The sequence below is a fragment of the Ascaphus truei genome, chromosome 17 (genome assembly GCF_040206685.1).
Source record: "Ascaphus truei isolate aAscTru1 chromosome 17, aAscTru1.hap1, whole genome shotgun sequence".
NCBI classification, from domain to species: Eukaryota; Metazoa; Chordata; class Amphibia; order Anura; family Ascaphidae; genus Ascaphus; species Ascaphus truei.
The window spans coordinates 26,072,873-26,095,268 of NC_134499.1; the positions used below are offsets into that span (position 1 = coordinate 26,072,873).

Genomic DNA, 22,396 nt, shown 5'->3' on the forward strand with positions numbered 1-22,396 from the left:
GAGGGGGGGGGAAAGGGGAGCGGAGGGGGGGGGAAAGGGGAGCGGAGGGGGGGGGAAAGGGGAGCGGAGGGGGGGGGGGAAAGGGGAGCGGAGGGGGGGGGGAAAGGGGAGCGGAGGGGGGGGGGGAAAGGGGAGCGGAGGGGGGGGGAAAGGGGAGAGGAGGGGGGGGGGAAAGGGGAGAGGAGGGGGGGGGGGAAAGGGGAGAGGAGGGGGGGGGGGAAAGGGGAGAGGAGGGGGGGGGGGAAAGGGGAGAGGAGGGGGGGGGGGAAAGGGGAGAGGAGGGGGGGGGGAAAGGGGAGCGGAGGGGGGGGGGGAAAGGGGAGCGGAGGGGGGGGGGGAAAGGGGAGCGGAGGGGGGGGGAAAGGGGAGCGGAGGGGGGGGAAAGGGGAGCGGAGGGGGGGGAAAGGGGAGCGGAGGGGGGGGGAAAGGGGAGCGGAGGGGGGGGGGGAAAGGGGAGCGGAGGGGGGGGGGGGAAAGGGGAGCGGAGGGGGGGGGGGAAAGGGGAGCGGAGGGGGGGGGGGAAAGGGGAGCGGAGGGGGGGGGGAAAGGGGAGCGGAGGGGGGGGGGAAAGGGGAGCGGAGGGGGGGGGGGGGAAAGGGGAGCGGAGGGGGGGGGGGAAAGGGGAGCGGAGGGGGGGGGGAAAGGGGAGCGGAGGGGGGGGGGAAAGGGGAGCGGAGGGGGGGGGAAAGGGGAGCGGAGGGGGGGGGAAAGGGGAGCGGAGGGGGGGGGAAAGGGGAGCGGAGGGGGGGGGGGAAAGGGGAGCGGAGGGGGGGGGGGAAAGGGGAGCGGAGGGGGGGGGAAAGGGGAGCGGAGGGGGGGGGGAAAGGGGAGCGGAGGGGGGGGGGAAAGGGGAGCGGAGGGGGGGGGGGAAAGGGGAGCGGAGGGGGGGGGAAAGGGGAGCGGAGGGGGGGGGGAAAGGGGAGCGGAGGGGGGGGGGAAAGGGGAGCGGAGGGGGGGGGAAAGGGGAGCGGAGGGGGGGGAAAGGGGAGCGGAGGGGGGGAAAGGGGAGGGGGGGAAAGGGGAGCGGAGGGGGGGGGGAAAGGGGAGCGGGGGGGGGGGAAAGGGGAGCGGAGGGGGGGGGAAGGGGAGCGGAGGGGGGGGGGAAAGGGGAGCGGAGGGGGGGGGAAAGGGGAGCGGAGGGGGGGGGAAAGGGGAGCGGAGGGGGGGGGGGAAAGGGGAGCGGAGGGGGGGGGGGAAAGGGGAGCGGAGGGGGGGGGGGAAAGGGGAGCGGAGGGGGGGGAAAGGGGAGCGGAGGGGGGGGGAAAGGGGAGCGGAGGGGGGGGGGAAAGGGGAGCGGAGGGGGGGGGAAAGGGGAGCGGAGGGGGGGGGGAAAGGGGAGCGGAGGGGGGGGGAAAGGGGAGCGGAGGGGGGGGGAAAGGGGAGCGGAGGGGGGGGAAAGGGGAGCGGAGGGGGGGGGAAAGGGGAGCGGAGGGGGGGGAAAGGGAGGGGGGGAAAGGGAGCGGAGGGGGGGAAAGGGGAGCGGAGGGGGGGGGAAGGGGAGCGGAGGGGGGGGGGAAAGGGGAGCGGAGGGGGGGGGAAAGGGGAGCGGAGGGGGGGGGAAAGGGGAGCGGAGGGGGGGGGGGAAAGGGGAGCGGAGGGGGGGGGGAAAGGGGAGCGGAGGGGGGGGGGGAAAGGGGAGCGGAGGGGGGGGGGGAAAGGGGAGCGGAGGGGGGGGGGAAAGGGGAGCGGAGGGGGGGGGGAAAGGGGAGCGGAGGGGGGGGGGAAAGGGGAGCGGAGGGGGGGGGGAAAGGGGAGCGGAGGGGGGGGGGGAAAGGGGAGCGGAGGGGGGGGGGGAAAGGGGAGCGGAGGGGGGGGGAAAGGGGAGCGGAGGGGGGGGGAAAGGGGAGCGGAGGGGGGGGGAAAGGGGAGCGGAGGGGGGGGAAAGGGGAGCGGAGGGGGGGGGGAAAGGGGAGCGGAGGGGGGGGGAAAGGGGAGCGGAGGGGGGGGGGGAAAGGGGAGCGGAGGGGGGGGGGAAAGGGGAGCGGAGGGGGGGGGGAAAGGGGAGCGGAGGGGGGGGGGAAAGGGGAGCGGAGGGGGGGGGGGAAAGGGGAGCGGAGGGGGGGGGGGAAAGGGGAGCGGAGGGGGGGGGGAAAGGGGAGCGGAGGGGGGGGAAAGGGGAGCGGAGGGGGGGGGAAGGGGAGCGGAGGGGGGGGGGAAAGGGGAGCGGAGGGGGGGGGAAGGGGAGCGGAGGGGGGGGGGAAGGGGAGCGGAGGGGGGGGGAAAGGGGAGAGGAGGGGGGGGGGAAAGGGGAGCGGAGGGGGGGGGGAAAGGGGAGCGGAGGGGGGGGGGGAAGGGGAGCGGAGGGGGGGGGAAGGGGAGCGGAGGGGGGGGGAAAGGGGAGCGGAGGGGGGGGGAAAGGGGAGCGGAGGGGGGGGAAAGGGGAGCGGAGGGGGGGGGAAAGGGGAGCGGAGGGGGGGGGGGGAAAGGGGAGCGGAGGGGGGGGGGAAAGGGGAGCGGAGAGGGGGGGGGGAAAGGGGAGCGGAGGGGGGGGGAAAGGGGAGCGGAGGGGGGGGGAAAGGGGAGCGGAGGGGGGGGAAAGGGGAGCGGAGGGGGGGGGAAAGGGGAGCGGAGGGGGGGGGAAAGGGGAGCGGAGGGGGGGGGAAAGGGGAGCGGAGGGGGGGGAAAGGGGAGCGGAGGGGGGGAAAGGGGAGCGGAGGGGGGGGGAAAGGGGAGCGGAGGGGGGGGGAAAGGGGAGCGGAGGGGGGGGGGAAAGGGGAGCGGAGGGGGGGGGGAAAGGGGAGCGGAGGGGGGGGAAGGGGAGCGGAGGGGGGGGGAAAGGGGAGCGGAGGGGGGGGGAAGGGGAGCGGAGGGGGGGGGAAGGGGAGCGGAGGGGGGGGGGAAGGGGAGCGGAGGGGGGGAAGGGGAGCGGAGGGGGGGGGAAGGGGAGCGGAGGGGGGGGGAAGGGGAGCGGAGGGGGGGGGAAGGGGAGCGGAGGGGGGGGAAGGGGAGCGGAGGGGGGGGGAAGGGGAGCGGAGGGGGGGGAAGGGGAGCGGAGGGGGGGGAAGGGGAGCGGAGGGGGGAAGGGGAGGGGGGGGAAGGGGAGCGGGGGGGAAAGGGGAGCGGAGGGGGGGGAAGGGGAGCGGGGGGGGAAGGGGAGCGGGGGGGAAGGGGAGCGGGGGGGGAAGGGGAGCGGGGGGGAAGGGGAGCGGAGGGGGGGGAAAGGGGAGCGGAGGGGGGGGGAAGGGGAGCGGAGGGGGGGGGGAAAGGGGAGCGGAGGGGAGCGGAGGGGGGGGGAAGGGGAGCGGGGGGGGGGGAAGGGGAGCGGAGGGGGGGGGGAAGGGGAGCGGAGGGGGGGGGGAAGGGGAGCGGGGGGGGGGAAGGGGAGCGGAGGGGGGGGGAAGGGGAGCGGAGGGGGGGGGAAGGGGAGCGGAGGGGGGGGAAGGGGAGCGGAGGGGGGGGGAAGGGGAGCGGAGGGGGGGGAAGGGGAGCGGAGGGGGGGGAAGGGGAGCGGAGGGGGGGGGAAGGGGAGCGGAGGGGGAGAAGGGGAGCGGAGGGGGGGGAAGGGGAGCGGAGGGGGGGGGAAAGGGGAGCGGAGGGGGGGGGGAAAGGGGAGCGGAGGGGGGGGGAAGGGGAGCGGAGGGGGGGGGGAAGGGGAGCGGAGGGGGGGGGAAGGGGAGCGGAGGGGGGGGAAGGGGAGCGGAGGGGGGGGAAGGGGAGCGGAGGGGGGGGAAGGGGAGCGGAGGGGGGGGGGAAGGGGAGCGGGGGGGGGGGGAAGGGGAGCGGGGGGAAGGGGAGCGGGGGGGAAGGGGAGCGGAGGGGGGGGGGGAAGGGGAGCGGAGGGGGGGGGGGAAAGGGGAGAGGAGGGGGGGGGGGGAAAGGGGAGAGGAGGGGGGGGGGGAAAGGGGAGAGGAGGGGGGGGGGGAAAGGGGAGAGGAGGGGGGGGGGGAAAGGGGAGAGGAGGGGGGGGGGAAAGGGGAGAGGAGGGGGGGGGGAAAGGGGAGCGGAGGGGGGGGGAAGGGGAGCGGAGGGGGGGGGGAAAGGGGAGCGGAGGGGGGGGAAAGGGGAGCGGAGGGGGGGGAAAGGGGAGCGGAGGGGGGGGAAAGGGGAGCGGAGGGGGGGGGGGAAAGGGGAGCGGAGGGGGGGGGGGAAAGGGGAGCGGAGGGGGGGGGGGAAAGGGGAGCGGAGGGGGGGGGGAATGGGGAGCGGAGGGGGGGGGGAAAGGGGAGCGGAGGGGGGGGGGAAAGGGGAGCGGAGGGGGGGGGAAAGGGGAGCGGAGGGGGGGAAAGGGGAGCGGAGGGGGGGGGAAAGGGGAGCGGAGGGGGGGGAAAGGGGAGCGGAGGGGGGGGGAAAGGGGAGCGAGGGGGGGGGAAAGGGGAGCGGAGGGGGGGGGAAAGGGGAGCGGAGGGGGGGGGGAAAGGGGAGCGGAGGGGGGGGGGAAAGGGGAGCGGAGGGGGGGAAAGGGGAGCGGAGGGGGGAAAGGGGAGCGGAGGGGGGGAAAGGGGAGGGGGGGAAAGGGAGCGGAGGGGGGGGGGAAAGGGGAGCGGAGGGGGGGGAAAGGGGAGGGGGGGAAAGGGGAGCGGAGGGGGGGGGGAAGGGGAGCGGAGGGGGGGGGAAGGGGAGCGGAGGGGGGGGGAAGGGGAGCGGAGGGGGGGGGGAAAGGGGAGCGGAGGGGGGGGAAAGGGGAGCGGAGGGGGGGGGGAAAGGGGAGCGGAGGGGGGGGGGGAAAGGGGAGCGGAGGGGGGGGGGAAAGGGGAGCGGAGGGGGGGGAAAGGGGAGCGGAGGGGGGGGGGGAAAGGGGAGCGGAGGGGGGGGGGGAAAGGGGAGCGGAGGGGGGGGGGAAAGGGGAGCGGAGGGGGGGGGGGAAAGGGGAGCGGAGGGGGGGGGGAAAGGGGAGCGGAGGGGGGGGGGGAAAGGGGAGCGGAGGGGGGGGGGAAAGGGGAGCGGAGGGGGGGGGGGAAAGGGGAGCGGAGGGGGGGGGGAAAGGGGAGCGGAGGGGGGGGGGGGAAAGGGGAGCGGAGGGGGGGGGGGAAAGGGGAGCGGAGGGGGGGGGGAAAGGGGAGCGGAGGGGGGGGGGAAAGGGGAGCGGAGGGGGGGGGGGGAAGGGGAGCGGAGGGGGGGGGGAAAGGGGAGCGGAGGGGGGGGGAAAGGGGAGCGGAGGGGGGGGGAAAGGGGAGCGGAGGGGGGGGAAAGGGGAGCGGAGGGGGGGGGGAAAGGGGAGCGGAGGGGGGGGGAAAGGGGAGCGGAGGGGGGGGGGGAAAGGGGAGCGGAGGGGGGGGGAAAGGGGAGCGGAGGGGGGGGGGGGAAAGGGGAGCGGAGGGGGGGGGGGAAAGGGGAGCGGAGGGGGGGGGGAAAGGGGAGCGGAGGGGGGGGGAAAGGGGAGCGGAGGGGGGGGGGAAAGGGGAGCGGAGGGGGGGGGAAAGGGGAGCGGAGGGGGGGGGAAAGGGGAGCGGAGGGGGGGGGAAAGGGGAGCGGAGGGGGGGGGGGAAAGGGGAGCGGAGGGGGGGGGAAAGGGGAGCGGAGGGGGGGGGAAAGGGGAGCGGAGGGGGGGGGAAAGGGGAGCGGAGGGGGGGGGAAAGGGGAGCGGAGGGGGGGGGAAAGGGGAGCGGAGGGGGGGGGAAAGGGGAGCGGAGGGGGGGGGGAAAGGGGAGCGGAGGGGGGGGGGGAAAGGGGAGCGGAGGGGGGGGGAAAGGGGAGCGGAGGGGGGGGGGAAAGGGGAGCGGAGGGGGGGGGAAAGGGGAGCGGAGGGGGGGGGGGAAAGGGGAGCGGAGGGGGGGGGGAAAGGGGAGAGGAGGGGGGGGGGGAAAGGGGAGCGGAGGGGGGGGGGAAAGGGGAGCGGAGGGGGGGGGAAAGGGGAGCGGAGGGGGGGGGAAAGGGGAGCGGAGGGGGGGGGAAAGGGGAGCGGAGGGGGGGGGAAAGGGGAGCGGAGGGGGGGGGAAAGGGGAGCGGAGGGGGGGGGAAAGGGGAGCGGAGAGGGGGGGGGAAAGGGGAGCGGAGGGGGGGGGGGAAAGGGGAGCGGAGGGGGGGGGGAAAGGGGAGCGGAGGGGGGGGGAAAGGGGAGCGGAGGGGGGGGGGAAAGGGGAGCGGAGGGGGGGGGAAAGGGGAGCGGAGGGGGGGAAAGGGGAGCGGAGGGGGGGGGGAAAGGGGAGCGGAGGGGGGGGGAAAGGGGAGCGGAGGGGGGGGGAAAGGGGAGCGGAGGGGGGGGGAAAGGGGAGCGGAGGGGGGGGAAAGGGGAGCGGAGGGGGGGGGAAAGGGGAGCGGAGGGGGGGGGAAAGTGGAGCGGAGGGGGGGGGAAAGTGGAGCGGAGGGGGGGGGAAAGGGGAGCGGAGGGGGGGGGAAAGGGGAGCGGAGGGGGGGGGAAAGGGGAGCGGAGGGGGGGAAGGGGAGCGGAGGGGGGGGGGAAGGGGGAGCGGAGGGGGGGGGGAAGGGGAGCGGAGGGGGGGGGAAGGGGAGCGGAGGGGGGGGGGAAGGGGAGCGGAGGGGGGGGGGAGGGGAGCGGAGGGGGGGGAAGGGGAGCGGAGGGGGGGGAAGGGGAGCGGAGGGGGGGGGAAGGGGAGCGGAGGGGGGGGGAAAGGGGAGCGGAGGGGGGGGGAAGGGGAGCGGAGGGGGGGGAAGGGGAGCGGAGGGGGGGGAAGGGGAGCGGAGGGGGGAAGGGGAGCGGAGGGGGGGGGAAAGGGGAGCGGAGGGGGGGGGGGGAAAGGGGAGCGGAGGGGGGGGAAAGGGGAGCGGAGGGGGGGGGGGAAAGGGGAGCGGAGGGGGGGGAAGGGGAGCGGAGGGGGGAAAGGGGAGCGGAGGGGGGGAAAGGGGAGCGGAGGGGGGGGAAAGGGGAGCGGAGGGGGGGGGAAAGGGGAGCGGAGGGGGGGGGGGAAAGGGGAGCGGAGGGGGGGGGGGAAAGGGGAGCGGAGGGGGGGGGGGAAAGGGGAGCGGAGGGGGGGGGGAAAGGGGAGCGGAGGGGGGGGAAAGGGGAGCGGAGGGGGGGGAAAGGGAGCGGAGGGGGGGGGAAAGGGGAGCGGAGGGGGGGGGGGAAAGGGGAGCGGAGGGGGGGGGGAAAGGGGAGCGGAGGGGGGGGGGAAAGGGGAGCGGAGGGGGGGGGGAAAGGGGAGCGGAGGGGGGGGGGAAAGGGGAGCGGAGGGGGGGGGGAAAGGGGAGCGGAGGGGGGGGGGAAAGGGGAGCGGAGGGGGGGGGAAAGGGGAGCGGAGGGGGGGGGGGAAAGGGGAGCGGAGGGGGGAAGGGAGCGGAGGGGGGGGGAAAGGGGAGCGGAGGGGGGGGGGGAAAGGGGAGAGGAGGGGGGGGGGGAAAGGGGAGCGGAGGGGGGGGGGGAAAGGGGAGCGGAGGGGGGGGGGGAAAGGGGAGCGGAGGGGGGGGGGGAAAGGGGAGCGGAGGGGGGGGGAAAGGGGAGCGGAGGGGGGGGGGAAAGGGGAGCGGAGGGGGGGGGAAAGGGGAGCGGAGGGGGGGGGGAAAGGGGAGCGGAGAGGGGGGGGGAAAGGGGAGCGGAGGGGGGGGGGAAAGGGGAGCGGAGGGGGGGGGGAAAGGGGAGCGGAGGGGGGGGGAAAGGGGAGCGGAGGGGGGGGAAAGGGGAGCGGAGGGGGGGGGAAAGGGGAGCGGAGGGGGGGGAAAGGGGAGCGGAGGGGGGGGGAAAGTGGAGCGGAGGGGGGGGGAAAGTGGAGCGGAGGGGGGGGGAAAGGGGAGCGGAGGGGGGGGGAAAGGGGAGCGGAGGGGGGGGGAAAGGGGAGCGGAGGGGGGGGAAGGGGAGCGGAGGGGGGGGAAGGGGAGCGGAGGGGGGGAAGGGGAGCGGAGGGGGGGGGAAGGGGAGCGGAGGGGGGGGGGAAGGGGAGCGGAGGGGGGGGGAAGGGGAGCGGAGGGGGGGGGAAGGGGAGCGGAGGGGGGGGAAGGGGAGCGGAGGGGGGGGGAAGGGGAGCGGAGGGGGGGGGAAGGGGAGCGGAGGGGGGGAAGGGGAGCGGAGGGGGGGGAAAGGGAGCGGAGGGGGGGGGGGAAAGGGGAGCGGAGGGGGGGGGAAGGGGAGCGGAGGGGGGGGAAAGGGGAGCGGAGGGGGGGGAAAGGGGAGCGGAGGGGGGGGGAAAGGGGAGCGGAGGGGGGGGGGGAAAGGGGAGCGGAGGGGGGGGGGAAAGGGGAGCGGAGGGGGGGGGAAAGGGGAGCGGAGGGGGGGGGGAAAGGGGAGCGGAGGGGGGGGGGAAAGGGGAGCGGAGGGGGGGGGGGAAAGGGGAGCGGAGGGGGGGGGGAAAGGGGAGCGGAGGGGGGGGGGGAAAGGGGAGCGGAGGGGGGGGGGAAAGGGGAGCGGAGGGGGGGGGAAAGGGGAGCGGAGGGGGGGGAAAGGGGAGCGGAGGGGGGGGGAAAGGGGAGCGGAGGGGGGGGGGGAAAGGGGAGCGGAGGGGGGGGGGGGAAAGGGGAGCGGAGGGGGGGGGGGAAAGGGGAGCGGAGGGGGGGGGAAAGGGGAGCGGAGGGGGGGGGGAAAGGGGAGCGGAGGGGGGGGGGGAAAGGGGAGCGGAGGGGGGGGGGGAAAGGGGAGCGGAGGGGGGGGGGGAAAGGGGAGAGGAGGGGGGGGGGGAAAGGGGAGCGGAGGGGGGGGGGAAAGGGGAGCGGAGGGGGGGGGAAAGGGAGCGGAGGGGGGGGGAAAGGGGAGCGGAGGGGGGGGGAAAGGGGAGCGGAGGGGGGGGGGGGAAAGGGGAGCGGAGGGGGGGGGGAAAGGGGAGCGGAGAGGGGGGGGGGAAGGGGAGCGGAGGGGGGGGGAAGGGGAGCGGAGGGGGGGGGGAAAGGGGAGCGGAGGGGGGGGGAAAGGGGAGCGGAGGGGGGGGGAAAGGGGAGCGGAGGGGGGGGGGGAAAGGGGAGCGGAGGGGGGGGAAAGGGGAGCGGAGGGGGGGGAAAGGGGAGCGGAGGGGGGGGGGAAAGGGGAGCGGAGGGGGGGGGGGAAAGGGGAGCGGAGGGGGGGGGGGAAAGGGGAGCGGAGGGGGGGGGGGAAAGGGGAGAGGAGGGGGGGGGGAAAGGGGAGCGGAGGGGGGGGGGGAAAGGGGAGCGGAGGGGGGGGGAAAGTGGAGCGGAGGGGGGGGGAAAGTGGAGCGGAGGGGGGGGGGAAAGGGGAGCGGAGGGGGGGGGAAAGGGGAGCGGAGGGGGGGGGAAAGGGGAGCGGAGGGGGGGGGAAGGGGAGCGGAGGGGGGGGGAAGGGGAGCGGAGGGGGGGGGAAGGGGAGCGGAGGGGGGGGGAAGGGGAGCGGAGGGGGGGGAAGGGGAGCGGAGGGGGGGGGGAAGGGGAGCGGAGGGGGGGGGAAGGGGAGCGGAGGGGGGGGGAAGGGGAGCGGAGGGGGGGGGAAGGGGAGCGGAGGGGGGGGGAAGGGGAGCGGAGGGGGGGGGAAGGGGAGCGGAGGGGGGGGGAAGGGGAGCGGAGGGGGGGGGAAGGGGAGCGGAGGGGGGAAGGGGAGCGGAGGGGGGGGGAAAGGGGAGCGGAGGGGGGGGAAAGGGGAGCGGAGGGGGGGGGGAAAGGGGAGCGGAGGGGGGGGGGAAAGGGGAGCGGAGGGGGGGGGGGAAAGGGGAGCGGAGGGGGGGGGGAAAGGGGAGCGGAGGGGGGGGAAAGGGGAGCGGAGGGGGGGGGAAAGGGGAGCGGAGGGGGGGGGGAAAGGGGAGCGGAGGGGGGGGGAAAGGGGAGCGGAGGGGGGGGGAAAGGGGAGCGGAGGGGGGGGGGGAAAGGGGAGCGGAGGGGGGGGGGGAAAGGGGAGCGGAGGGGGGGGGGGAAAGGGGAGAGGAGGGGGGGGGGGGAAAGGGGAGCGGAGGGGGGGGGGGGAAAGGGGAGCGGAGGGGGGGGGGGGAAAGGGGAGCGGAGGGGGGGGGAAAGGGGAGCGGAGGGGGGGGGGAAAGGGGAGCGGAGGGGGGGGGAAAGGGGAGCGGAGGGGGGGGGGGGAAAGGGGAGCGGAGGGGGGGGGGAAAGGGGAGCGGAGAGGGGGGGGGGAAAGGGGAGCGGAGAGGGGGGGGGGGAAAGGGGAGCGGAGGGGGGGGGGGAAAGGGGAGCGGAGGGGGGGGGGAAAGGGGAGCGGAGGGGGGGGGGAAAGGGGAGCGGAGGGGGGGGAAAGGGGAGCGGAGGGGGGGGGGAAAGGGGAGCGGAGGGGGGGGAAAGGGGAGCGGAGGGGGGGGGAAAGTGGAGCGGAGGGGGGGGGGAAAGTGGAGCGGAGGGGGGGGGGAAAGGGGAGCGGAGGGGGGGGGGAAAGGGGAGCGGAGGGGGGGGGAAAGGGGAGCGGAGGGGGGGGAAGGGGAGCGGAGGGGGGGGGAAGGGGAGCGGAGGGGGGGGGAAGGGGAGCGGAGGGGGGGGGAAGGGGAGCGGAGGGGGGGGAAGGGGAGCGGAGGGGGGGGGAAGGGGAGCGGAGGGGGGGGGAAGGGGAGCGGAGGGGGGGGGAAGGGGAGCGGAGGGGGGGGGAAGGGGAGCGGAGGGGGGGGGAAGGGGAGCGGAGGGGGGGGGAAGGGGAGCGGAGGGGGGGGGAAGGGGAGCGGAGGGGGGGAAGGGGAGCGGAGGGGGGGGAAGGGGAGCGGAGGGGGGGGAAGGGGAGCGGGGGGGGAAAGGGGAGCGGAGGGGGGGGAAGGGGAGCGGAGGGGGGGGAAGGGGAGCGGAGGGGGGGGAAGGGGAGGGGGGGGAAGGGGAGCGGGGGGGAAAGGGGAGCGGAGGGGGGGGAAGGGGAGCGGGGGGGGAAGGGGAGCGGGGGGGGGAAGGGGAGCGGGGGGGGGAAGGGGAGCGGGGGGGAAGGGGAGCGGAGGGGGGGAAAGGGGAGCGGAGGGGGGGGGAAGGGGAGCGGAGGGGGGGGGAAGGGGAGCGGAGGGGGGGGGGAAGGGGAGCGGAGGGGGGGGGGGAAGGGGAGCGGGGGGGGGGGAAGGGGAGCGGAGGGGGGGGAAGGGGAGCGGAGGGGGGGGGAAGGGGAGCGGAGGGGGGGGGAAGGGGAGCGGAGGGGTGGGGAAGGGGAGCGGAGGGGGGGGAAGGGGAGCGGAGGGGGGGAAGGGGAGCGGAGGGGGGGGAAGGGGAGCGGGGGGGGGGGAGGGGAGCGGGGGGGAAGGGGAGCGGGGGGGAAGGGGAGCGGAGGGGGGGGGGGAAGGGGAGCGGGGGGGGAAGGGGAGCGGGGGGGGGGGGGAAGGGGAGCGGGGGGGGGAAGGGGAGCGGGGGGGAAGGGGAGCGGAGGGGGGGGGAAGGCGAGCGGGGGGGGGGAAGGGGAGAAGTGGTGGGAGGTGGTGGGAAGGGGGCGAAGGGGGGAGGTGGTGGGAAGGGGGCGAAGGGGGGAGGTGGTGGGAAGGGGGAGAAGGGGGAGGTGGTGGGAAGGGGGAGAAGGGGGGAGGTGGTGGGAAGGGAGAGAAGGGGGGAGGTGGTGGGAAGGGGGAGGAGGGGGGAGGTGGTGGGAAGGGGGAGGTGGTGAGATGTGGTGGGAAGGGGGAGGTGGTGGGAAGGGGGAGAAGGGGGGAGGTGGTGGGAAGGGGGAGAAGGGGGGAGGTGGTGGGAAAGGGGAGGAGGTGGTGGGAATGGGGAGGAGGGGGAAGGGGGAGGAGGGGGGATGTGGTGGGGAGGAGGGGTGAGGTGGTGGGAAGGGGGAGGAGGGGTGAGGTGGTGGGAAGGGGGAGGAGGGGTGAGGTGGTGGGAAGGGGAGGAGGGGTGAGGTGGTGGGAAGGGGGGGAGGAGGTGGGAAGGGGGGGGAAGGGGGGAGGTGGTGGGAAGGGGGGGAGGTGGTGGGAAGGGGGAGGAGGTCGGAAGGGGAGGAGGTGGGAAGGGGAGGGGAGGCGGTGGGAAGGCGGAAGGGAGGTGGTGGGAAGGGGGCAAAGGGGGGAGGTGGTGGGAAGGGGGAGAAGGGGGGAGGTGGTGGGAAGGGGGAGAAGGGGGGAGGTGGTGGGAAGGGGGAGAAGGGGGGAGGTGGTGGGAAGGGAGAGAAGGGGGGAGGTGGTGGGAAGGGGGAGGAGGGGGGATGTGGTGGGAAGGGGGAGGTGGTGAGATGTGGTGGGAAGGGGGAGGTGGTGGGAAGGGGGAGAAGGGGGGAGGTGGTGGGAAAGGGGAGGAGGTGGTGGGAATGGGGAGGAGGGGGAAGGGGGAGGAGGGGGGATGTGGTGGGGAGGAGGGGTGAGGTGGTGGGAAGGGGGAGGAGGGGTGAGGTGGTGGGAAGGGGGAGGAGGGGTGAGGTGGTGGGAAGGGGGAGGAGGGGTGAGGTGGTGGGAAGGGGGGGGAGGAGGTGGGAAGGGGGGGAAGGGGGGAGGTGGTGGGAAGGGGGGGAGGTGGTGGGAAGGGGGAGGAGGTGGGAAGGGGAGGGGAGGCGGTGGGAAGGGGGAGGGGAGGTGGTGGGAAGGGGGGGGGGAGGCGGTGGGAAGGGGGGGGGAGGCGGTGAGAAGGGGGGGAGGCGGTGGGAAGGGAGGCGGTGGGAAGGGGGGAGGGGAGGCGGTGGGAAGGGGGGAGGGGAGGTGGTGGGATGGGGGGGGGGGGGAGGTGGTGGGAAGGGGGGGGGGAGGCGGTGGGAAGGGGGGGGGGAGGCGGTGGGAAGGGGGGGGGGGAGGCGGTGGGAAGGGGGGGGGGGGAGGCGGTGGGAAGGGGGGGGGGAGGCGGTGGGAAGGGGGTAGGAAGGGGGGGGAGGCGGTGGGAAGGGGGGGGGAGGCGGTGGGAAGGGGGGGGGGAGGCGGTGAGAAGGGGGGGGAGGCGGTGGGAAGGGAGGCGGTGGGAAGGGAGGCGGTGGGAAGGGGGGAGGGGAGGGGAGGCGGTGGGAAGTGGGGGGGGAGGCGGTGGGAAGGGGGGGGGAGGCGGTGGGAAGGGGGGGGGAGGCGGTGGGAAGGGGGGGGAGGCGGTGGGAAGGGGGAGGGGAGGCGGTGGGAAGGGGGAGGGGAGGCGGTGGGAAGGGGGAAGGGAGGCGGTGGGAAGGGGGGAAGGGAGGCGGTGGGAAGGGGGGAGGGGAGGCGGTGGGAAGTGGGGGGGGAGGCGGTGGGAAGGGGGGGGGGAGGCGGTGGGAAGGGGGGGGGAGGCGGTGGGAAGGGGGGGGAGGCGGTGGGAAGGGGGAGGGGAGGCGGTGGGAAGGGGGAGGGGAGGCGGTGGGAAGGGGGAAGGGAGGCGGTGGGAAGGGGGGAAGGGAGGCGGTGGGAAGGGGGGAGGGGAGGCGGTGGGAAGGGGGGAGGGGAGGCGGTGGACAGGAGGGGGGGGCAGTGGTCAGGAGGGGGGGGCAGTGGACAGGAGGGGGGGCAGTGGACAGGAGGGGGGGCAGTGGACAGGAGGGGGGGCGGCAGTGGACAGGAGGGGGGGCGGCAGTGGACAGGAGGGGGGGCGGCAGTGGACAGGAGGGGGGGCAGTGGACAGGAGGGGGGGGCAGTGGACAGGAGAGGGGGGGCAGTGGACAGAAGGGGGGGGCAGTGGACAGGAGGGGGGGGCAGTGGACAGGAGGGGGGGCAGTGGACAGGAGGAGGGGGCAGTGGACAGGAGGGGGGGGCAGTGGACAGGAGGGGGGGGGGCAGTGGACAGGAGGGGGGGGCAGTGGACAGGAGGGGGGGGGCAGTGGACAGGAGGGGGGGGCAGTGGACAGGAGGGGGGGGCAGTGGACAGGAGGGGGGGGCAGTGGACAGGAGGGGGGGGCAGTGGACAGGAGGGGGGGCAGTGGACAGGAGGGGGGGGGCAGTGGACAGGAGGGGGGGGCAGTGGACAGGAGGGGGGGGGGGCAGTGGACAGGAGGGGGGGGGCAGTGGACAGGAGGGGGGGGGCAGTGGACAGGAGGGGGGGGGGCAGTGGACAGGAGGGGGGGGGCAGTGGACAGGAGGGGGGGGGCAGTGGACAGGAGGGGGGGGCAGTGGACAGGAGGGGGGGGGCAGTGGACAGGAGGGGGGGGCAGTGGACAGGAGGGGGGGGCAGTGGACAGGAGGGGGGGGGCAGTGGACAGGAGGGGGGGGGCAGTGGACAGGAGGGGGGGGGGCAGTGGACAGGAGGGGGGGGCAGTGGACAGGAGGGGGGGCAGTGGACAGGAGGGGGGGGGCAGTGGACAGGAGGGGGGGGGCAGTGGACAGGAGGGGGGGGGCAGTGGACAGGAGGGGGGGGGCAGTGGACAGGAGGGGGGGGGGCAGTGGACAGGAGGGGGGGGGCAGTGGACAGGAGGGGGGGGGCAGTGGACAGGAGGGGGGGGCAGTGGACAGGAGGGGGGGGGCAGTGGACAGGAGGGGGGGGGCAGTGGACAGGAGGGGGGGGGCAGTGGACAGGAGGGGGGGGGCAGTGGACAGGAGGGGGGGGGGCAGTGGACAGGAGGGGGGGGGCAGTGGACAGGAGGGGGGGGGGGCAGTGGACAGGAGGGGGGGGGCAGTGGACAGGAGGGGGGGCGGCAGTGGACAGGAGGGGGGGGCGGCAGTGGACAGGAGGGGGGGCGGCAGTGGACAGGAGGGGGGGCAGTGGACAGGAGGGGGGGGGCAGTGGACAGGAGAGGGGGGGGGCAGTGGACAGGAGGGGGGGGGCAGTGGACAGGAGGGGGGGGCAGTGGACAGGAGGGGGGGGCAGTGGACAGGAGGAGGGGGCAGTGGACAGGAGGGGGGGGGCAGTGGACAGGAGGGGGGGGGGCAGTGGACAGGAGGGGGGGGGCAGTGGACAGGAGGGGGGGGCAGTGGACAGGAGGGGGGGGCAGTGGACAGGAGGGGGGGCAGTGGACAGGAGGGGGGGGCAGTGGACAGGAGGGGGGGGCAGTGGACAGGAGGGGGGGGCAGTGGACAGGAGGGGGGGGGCAGTGGACAGGAGGGGGGGGGGCAGTGGACAGGAGGGGGGGGGCAGTGGACAGGAGGGGGGGGGCAGTGGACAGGAGGGGGGGGGCAGTGGACAGGAGGGGGGGGGCAGTGGACAGGAGGGGGGGGCAGTGGACAGGAGGGGGGGGGCAGTGGACAGGAGGGGGGGGGCAGTGGACAGGAGGGGGGGGCAGTGGACAGGAGGGGGGGGCAGTGGACAGGAGGGGGGGGGCAGTGGACAGGAGGGGGGGGGCAGTGGACAGGAGGGGGGGGGGCAGTGGACAGGAGGGGGGGGCAGTGGACAGGAGGGGGGGGCAGTGGACAGGAGGGGGGGGGCAGTGGACAGGAGGGGGGGGGCAGTGGACAGGAGGGGGGGGGGCAGTGGACAGGAGGGGGGGGGCAGTGGACAGGAGGGGGGGGCAGTGGACAGGAGGGGGGGGCAGTGGACAGGAGGGGGGGGGCAGTGGACAGGAGGGGGGGGGCAGTGGACAGGAGGGGGGGGGCAGTGGACAGGAGGGGGGGGGCAGTGGACAGGAGGGGGGGGGGCAGTGGACAGGAGGGGGGGCCAGTGGACAGGAGGGGGGGGCAGTGGACAGGAGGGGGGGGCAGTGGACAGGAGGGGGGGGGGGCAGTGGACAGGAGGGGGGGGCAGTGGACAGGAGGGGGGGGGCAGTGGACAGGAGGGGGGGGGCAGTGGACAGGAGGGGGGGCAGTGGACAGGAGGGGGGAGCAGTGGACAGGAGGGGGGGGGGGCAGTGGACAGGAGGGGGGGGCAGTGGACAGGAGGGAGGGCAGTGGACAGGAGGGGGGGCAGTGGACAGGAGGGGGGGGCAGTGGGACAGGAGGGGGGGGCAGTGGACAGGAGGGGGGGGCAGTGGACAGGAGGGGGGGGGGCAGTGGACAGGAGGAGGGGCGGGGGGCAGTTGACAGGAGGGGGGGGGCAGTGGACAGGAGGGGGGGGCAGTGGACAGGAGGGGGGGGGCAGTGGACAGGAGGGGGGGGCAGTGGACAGTAGGGGGGGCAGTGGACAGTAGGGGGGGGCAGTGGACAGGAGGGGGGGCAGTGGACAGGAGGGGGGGCAGTGGACAGGAGGGGGTGGACAGTGGACAGGAGGGGAGGACAGTGGACAGGAGGGGGGGCAGTGGACAGGAGGGGGGGGGGCAGTGGACAGGAGGGGGGGGGGGCAGTGGACAGGAGAGGGGGGGCAGTGGACAGGAGAGGGGGGGGCAGTGGACAGGAGGGGGGGGCAGTGGACAGGAGAGGGGGGGCAGTGGACAGGAGAGGGGGGGCAGTGGACAGGAGAGGGGGGGCAGTGGACAGGAGAGGGGGGGCAGTGGACAGGAGAGGGGGGGCAGTGGACAGGAGGGGGGGCAGTGGACAGGAGAGGGGGGGGCAGTGGACAGGAGAGGGGGGGCAGTGGACAGGAGGAGGGGGGGCAGTGGACAGGAGGGGGGGGCAGTGGACAGGAGGGGGGGCAGTGGACAGGAGGGGGGGCAGTGTCACACACACACACACACACACGCCTCAGTCCCGTGATGCGCCCTTTCTCAGTTCTGTGCGGCGGCGGCGGCGGCGCCGCAGGTGGGGGGGAGGTGGGAGGGGGGGTAGGTGGGAGGGGGGGAGGGGGGGAGGGGGAGCAACACACGCGACACCTACCTGTACTTCCGGCCGCCGCCATCTTCTCACTCGGCGCCGCGAGGGAGGAAGGGGGTCCGCCATCTTACGCGCCGCGTTGCAGCCTATTCCCACGCCGGGGAGGGAGCGGGAGGTGAGTGGAGCGGGAGGGAATGGAGCGGGAGGGAATGGAGCGGGAGGGAGGTGAGTGGAGCGGGAGGGAATGGAGCGGGAGGGAATGGAGCGGGAGGGAGGTGAGTGGAGCGGGAGGGAATGGAGCGGGAGGGAATGGAGCGCGAGGGAGGAAGGGGGGTCCGCCATCTTAGGCGCCGCGTGGCAGCCTGCCTGTTCCCCCGCGGGGGAGGGAATGGAGCGGGAGGGAGTGGTGTGTAGCGGGAGGGAGTGGTGAGTGGAGCGCGAGGGAATGGAGCGGGAGGGTGGTGAGTGGAGCGGGAGGGAATGGAGCGCGAGGGAGGAAGGGGGTCCGCCATCTTAGGCGCCGCGTGGCAGCCTGCCTGTTCCCCCGCCGGGGAGGGAATGGAGCGGGAGGGAGTGGTGTGTAGCGGGAGGGAGTGGTGTGTAGCGGGAGCTACACTGTGTGAGCTAGCGGGATAGGGGGAGGGACATTGGTGGCATGGTGTAGCGGGGTAGGGGGCCTCGCGGTCTGGTTGCGGTAGGGAGCTGTGTGAGGTGCAGGAGATGAGGCGTGCTGTGCGGTTCGCGGGAGCTACACTGTGTGAGGGTAGCGGGATAGGGGGAGGGACATCGTTGCCATGGTGTGTGAGTGGAGGCCGCGGCCTCGCGGTCCGGTTGCGGGAGGGAGATGTGTGGCGTGGAGGGGAGGGGGGGTTTGAAGAGGCAGTCTGCAGTGTTTGGTGTGTGAATGTGTGTGTGTGCTGTGTTTGTGCGTTGTGTGTAGATTCTGTACCTGATTCGGCAGTCTGTGGTAGCAGACGTGAAGGTTTTGATAGCTGTGAAGCGTGGCCCCAGAGCAGGTTGAGGATTAGAGGATTAGGTGTTGCAAAAGCAAAGCGTTCCCAAAACTCAGTGAGGGGTGGGACAGTGTGGAAGTATTAGGGCATTGGTGTTGGACGCAGGCCAATGAGAGGTGTGCGGGGGCGGGCATTGGACGCAGGCCAATGAGAGTCAGTGAGGGGTGGGACAGTGTGGCATTGGTGTTGGACGTAGGCCAATGAGAGGTGTGCGGGGGCGGGCATGGCCTGAGCCGGAGTGACAGGCCCAAGGTCCAATGCGATTGACCCTTGGGACGCAGACATACAGTGATTTCACAAATATATAGTAGATATGAATCAGAGGCTGTGACATTTTCTTTTTAGGTAAATTTGTGATCAATGCAGATTTTAATTGAAATGCATTGGGCTAAGAGAAACATTTTCAGAGAGAAAGTAGAAAGGTGATAGATTTTCAACTTTTTGGATAATATTTCACTGGGGTTTTTTGTTTGCCTTCCTCTGGATCAATATACTGTAAATACAAATATAGGATAAGTATCAGCCGTTTAAATTTAATATAGGTTGAACATAAGGGACATATGTCTTTTTTTTTCAACCTCATCTACTTTGTAACTAAATATTAGAGTCATATTGTTAAGTAGGGCGAGTTGGTCAATATGGTGCTTAATTAAATCTTCGTGAGAGACTGGCCTGCGGGCTATGAAACATACCCCGCTGACTTTGAAAGTTTGCTGACTCCTGGTTCCTCCTTATATCTCTCTCTCCCCCTGAATCTCCCACTGCCCTTCTCTCCCCTCCTCCTGCCTGGGCGGATTTCCATGCATTTGAGATGAAGGCATATTCTAAATTGGTCCAAGCCTCTTCTGAATGTTGCTCCCGCACCATTTATCGTGCCACTGTGAACAGTACTGAGACATACACGTGAAGATAAAGTATTCTTGCCTTTCACACGCATAGCTGGGAAAATCTCGTTAAAATTCTTTTTCTGTTTCCGTGGGAGCATTTTCAAGTAGTTTTGAGCCTGCAAATGGAAAGCACAATTAAAATAACTAGGAAAGTGTTGTGACAAATATATATTTAGTGGGGGGTGGGATTCTATATTCGCCTCAACAAATCCAATGTTGTGGTGATCGGGGCTAAATTAGAAAGTAGCTTTAGGGGCACCTGAAAAAAAAATTTCAATTGATCTTTTTCAAAAAGCGATAATTACTGGTTTTACAACTAATTTGTACACAAAAATTGCTATTTAAGGCTACAAGACGAGACTCTACAAGTAGCCCACTTCAAAGGGCCTTAACGTGGCCTGTGGACTCTGTTCCCACTAATTTCATAGTAGTTGTCTAGGCAGCTATGTGCAGTTTCTCTCACTGAAACTCACTTGTACGTTAGGGTAATGGAAATATATATGGTACAGACGTTATATATGCTTGCAAAATGTTGAAATATAATTATTTTTACATTTTTTTAATGTATCTAAAATGACAATTACAATAAGCTTGTGACCCTTCTACTCCTAAATGTGTTCGGATCGGTCCCTGTTGCAGAAATAGAGGAATAGCCCTGCTGTAAAACATTGCAGACCATGTGCTATTAAAGGAGGAACACCGATTTAATGCAGTCCCAATGTTGGATCATTTCATCCCAATTTCCCCATCAGGCAGTAAGCGCAGTTACTCACGTCTTTGCTTTCCATCTTGTTAATCAGCGATGGCTGGGGGCTCCCTGTTACCTCAATGATCTTGTTTAACTCATCAAAATCTGTTGCAACAGTCAAGGATGTGGCCGCGATGAACTGCCCCTGAAGTGGGGCAACCCAGGACACAGAAGGTGACCTCGGGCTTCCACGACTAAATCACTACCCAGCTTGCTCTGTGTGGTCGTGACATTGCAACCCAGTGGTGGTTACCAGAATGAACAAGAATGCATCGGGATTAACAGCTAACAAAAAAGGACTTGGGGCAAGATTTCTTGATGGCATGGAGGCCGGTTAGCAATACAGGAGATATGCGGCCAAAGACATTAGGCTGGTTGTTTTTCTGCCTGTGTACATTGTTTCCCCTATAATAACATGGTAAATATGATGGTGAGAATTTGATACATTCCATTATAGAATATGCGCATCTATTAACGAGTCCCCAACTCCTGTGTACCCAAATTGCCAGCAGACTGACACGAAGCAAAATACTTTGATAAGATGGATAAAACCTGTATTTCATGTAGAGTGGACTGTTTGTCGTGGGCATCGAAATGCTTTGTGTGAGCGGTGAAATGAGGCACTTTGAAACTTCAGCAGCTATTACATTTGCAACATTGTGTAAAGGATACAATCTCCACCTGGGAATAAAACATGTCCGGTTATCATTTCAGCGAGGATACATCCAACAGACCAAATATCCACTGAAAAGGAGAGGAATGCTAAGCACACATCTGTATAGATACTCACGTTCCCATTACACACACACTTGTCCCTTGTGGATGTGGCTCTCGTAACATCTGGTGGTCTCTGTATCAATTTCCCCTTAACTACGACAATGTACAATAAACATTATTCACATTTCCCCTTTGGCTGCACCAATTGTAACCCCTTCGTTGCCAGAGACCAGCCTTGCATTTTTTTATCACATTTGTGCGACTTCAGACAAATAAAAAAGGGAACAAAATGACCAAGCAAAATGTGATACATCCAATCACAATGTGTGCTCTGTAATCCCTTCCTGATGCCTCCTATTACTCGATATAAGTGGTTTTTAACCTTCTTTTTTTATTTACTAAGGAACCCTATACAGGCATACCCCGCATTAACATACGCAATGGGACCGGAGCATGTATGTAAAGTGAAAATGTACTTAAAGTGAAGCACTACCTTTTCCCACTTATCGATGCATGTACTGTACTGCAATTGTCATATACGTGCATAACTGATGTAAATAACACGTGTAACAGGCTCTATAGTCTCCCCGCTTGCGCACAGCTTTGGTAAAGGTAGGGAGCCGGTATTGCTGTTCAGGACGTGCTGACAGGCGCATACGCGAGCTGCCGTTTGCCTATTGGGCGACATGTCCTTACTCGCGAGTGTACTTAAAGTGAGTGTCCTTAAACCGGGGTATGCCTGTAATTATATTCTGAAATCCCAAACCCTCTCTATTAGCACGTCTGAGATCAGATGCATTTTAAGGAACCCCAACCCTCTCTAATAGCGATTCTGGGATCAGATGCATTGTAAATTCTTCTGTATTTGGTACAATTTTCAAATAACCTGAAACTTGCAGGCAACCCTTTAGACACGCCCAGGGAACTCCAGGGCTCGTAGGAACTCTGATTAAAAAAACACTGATCTATATCAAGTCCTCCCAGCTCACAAGCAGAGAGGGTACAACAGTGGAAGGATATTGCCTTACACCTGGGAGATATAATTCATCTGCATAGAGAAACATTTTCACTGCACTGCTCAACATTGTCCTTATCCATTCGCCTATCGGGTCCCTGTGACATTGAATGGTGGAGATAACCTGTTTGGTTGTAATGCATCCAGTTCAGGATCACCTCCGGAGCCCTGTACCACCGGGTCACCACGTATCCCGTCATCTCGTTTTCAATTTGACGAGCCAGCCCGAAATCTAAAATCTAACATGAAAGAATATTCATGCACGTGCATGCGCACATGCCATGCACACGCACGCATGCGCACATGCCATGCACACAGCAGATACATTTTTCACGAAATGTTGCACAGGGTTTTTTGTTTGCCTTCCTCTGGATCAATATACTGTAAATACAAATGATAGGTTGAACTCGATGGGCATACGTCTTTTTTTTCCAACCTCATCTACAATGTAACTACGTCACCTGTTTGTTTTTGTGACAGTACAGCAAATATAATAGGTCACCTGTTTTATTACATGAAGAAAGACTGAGGTGGGGCACATTCATTCAACTGCAATAAAATAAGAACCTACGATGCAAAAAAAAGAGTAAGATGTGAGGGATCTCAATCCTCTTAATGCTGCAGTTCAAGCTGCCCTTTTTAAAAAAATATATTTTTTTTTTCACCATTCAATATGTGCATCAATACAATCTGCACACTGACAAGTGATTAGATAAGCTGCAGATCGATCTGTTCTCCTGTAATCGATCGCTTGCTCTGGGCTATTTAATTCAGTTCTTGCACAGCATTCTGGGCAATGTAGTCCTGGAATATGATTGACTGGGCAGTTCAAAACACAGAACCCCAGCAAGCTCTTTTTGGGAACCCCTGAGCCCCCACAATATATATATGTATATAAGTGTCAAAATGGAGTGCTATTGAGCGTGGCATATGTATACAACAGATGACAGAGAAGCCCAATGCTACATCCAACATGACAGAAATACACAGTAAAATACTTATATATTCTCTTGAAATAGGGTCATTTAGTTTAACCCTTTGGCCAAAGCGTTGTAAGCTTGCGAACCACGACAAGGCAGACACCTGTTCGCACGGCCTAACACTACCAGATAAAATACTAATATACCTGGCCTTGCGAACAGGTGTCCGCCTTGTCGTGGTTCGCAAGCTTACAACGCTTTGGCCAACGGGTTAAACTAAATGACCCTATTTCAAGAGAATATATAAGTATTTTACTGTGTATTCCTGTCATGTTGGATGTAGCATTGGGCTTCTCTGTGATCTGTTGTATACATATGCCACGCTCAATAGCACTCCATTTTGACACTTATATACATAAATATATATATATTGTGGGGGCTCAGGGGTTCCCAAAAAGAGCTTGCTGGGGTTCTGTGTTTTGTTAACCTATTCTCAGCTGTTCCAGCTGGTGGAGGTTAGCGGCTCCTCCTTCCCAGGTTTTAAGCCCGCCCCTCCTCACTTCCCTAGTTTGCAGGTCCTTTCATTCTGCTGGATATAGATCCAATGTGGTCTTTCTCCCTCCTAATAGAGGTAAATGAGAATTTTAATCCTAATAGAGGTATATTAGTATTTTTTCTGGTAGTGTTAGGACTTGCAAATGGGTGTCTGCCTTGTCGTGGCTCGCAAGCTTACAAAGGGTTAAACTAAATGACCCTATTTCAAGAGAATATATAAGTATTTTACTGTGTATTTCTGTCATGCTGGATGTAGCATTGGGCTTCTCTGTCGTCTGGGCAGTTACTAGATACAATTGGGGCACT

The 22,396-nt window shown here is 68.7% G+C and overlaps 1 protein-coding gene across 1 annotated transcript in view; it reads right to left on the reverse strand.

The window, feature by feature from the left end:
• Positions 1–22,396, reverse strand: part of LOC142468155 (mitogen-activated protein kinase 12-like) — a 72,481-nt gene that overhangs the window by 8,009 nt on the left and 42,076 nt on the right. Inside the window, exons 9-12 of the mRNA XM_075574344.1 lie at positions 20,740–20,854; positions 19,556–19,627; positions 18,909–18,988; positions 18,173–18,251 (exon numbers count right to left, since the gene is read on the reverse strand). Coding sequence (XP_075430459.1) covers positions 18,173–18,251; positions 18,909–18,988; positions 19,556–19,627; positions 20,740–20,854 — 346 coding nt within the window. The remainder of the gene's footprint in view (positions 1–18,172; positions 18,252–18,908; positions 18,989–19,555; positions 19,628–20,739; positions 20,855–22,396) is intronic.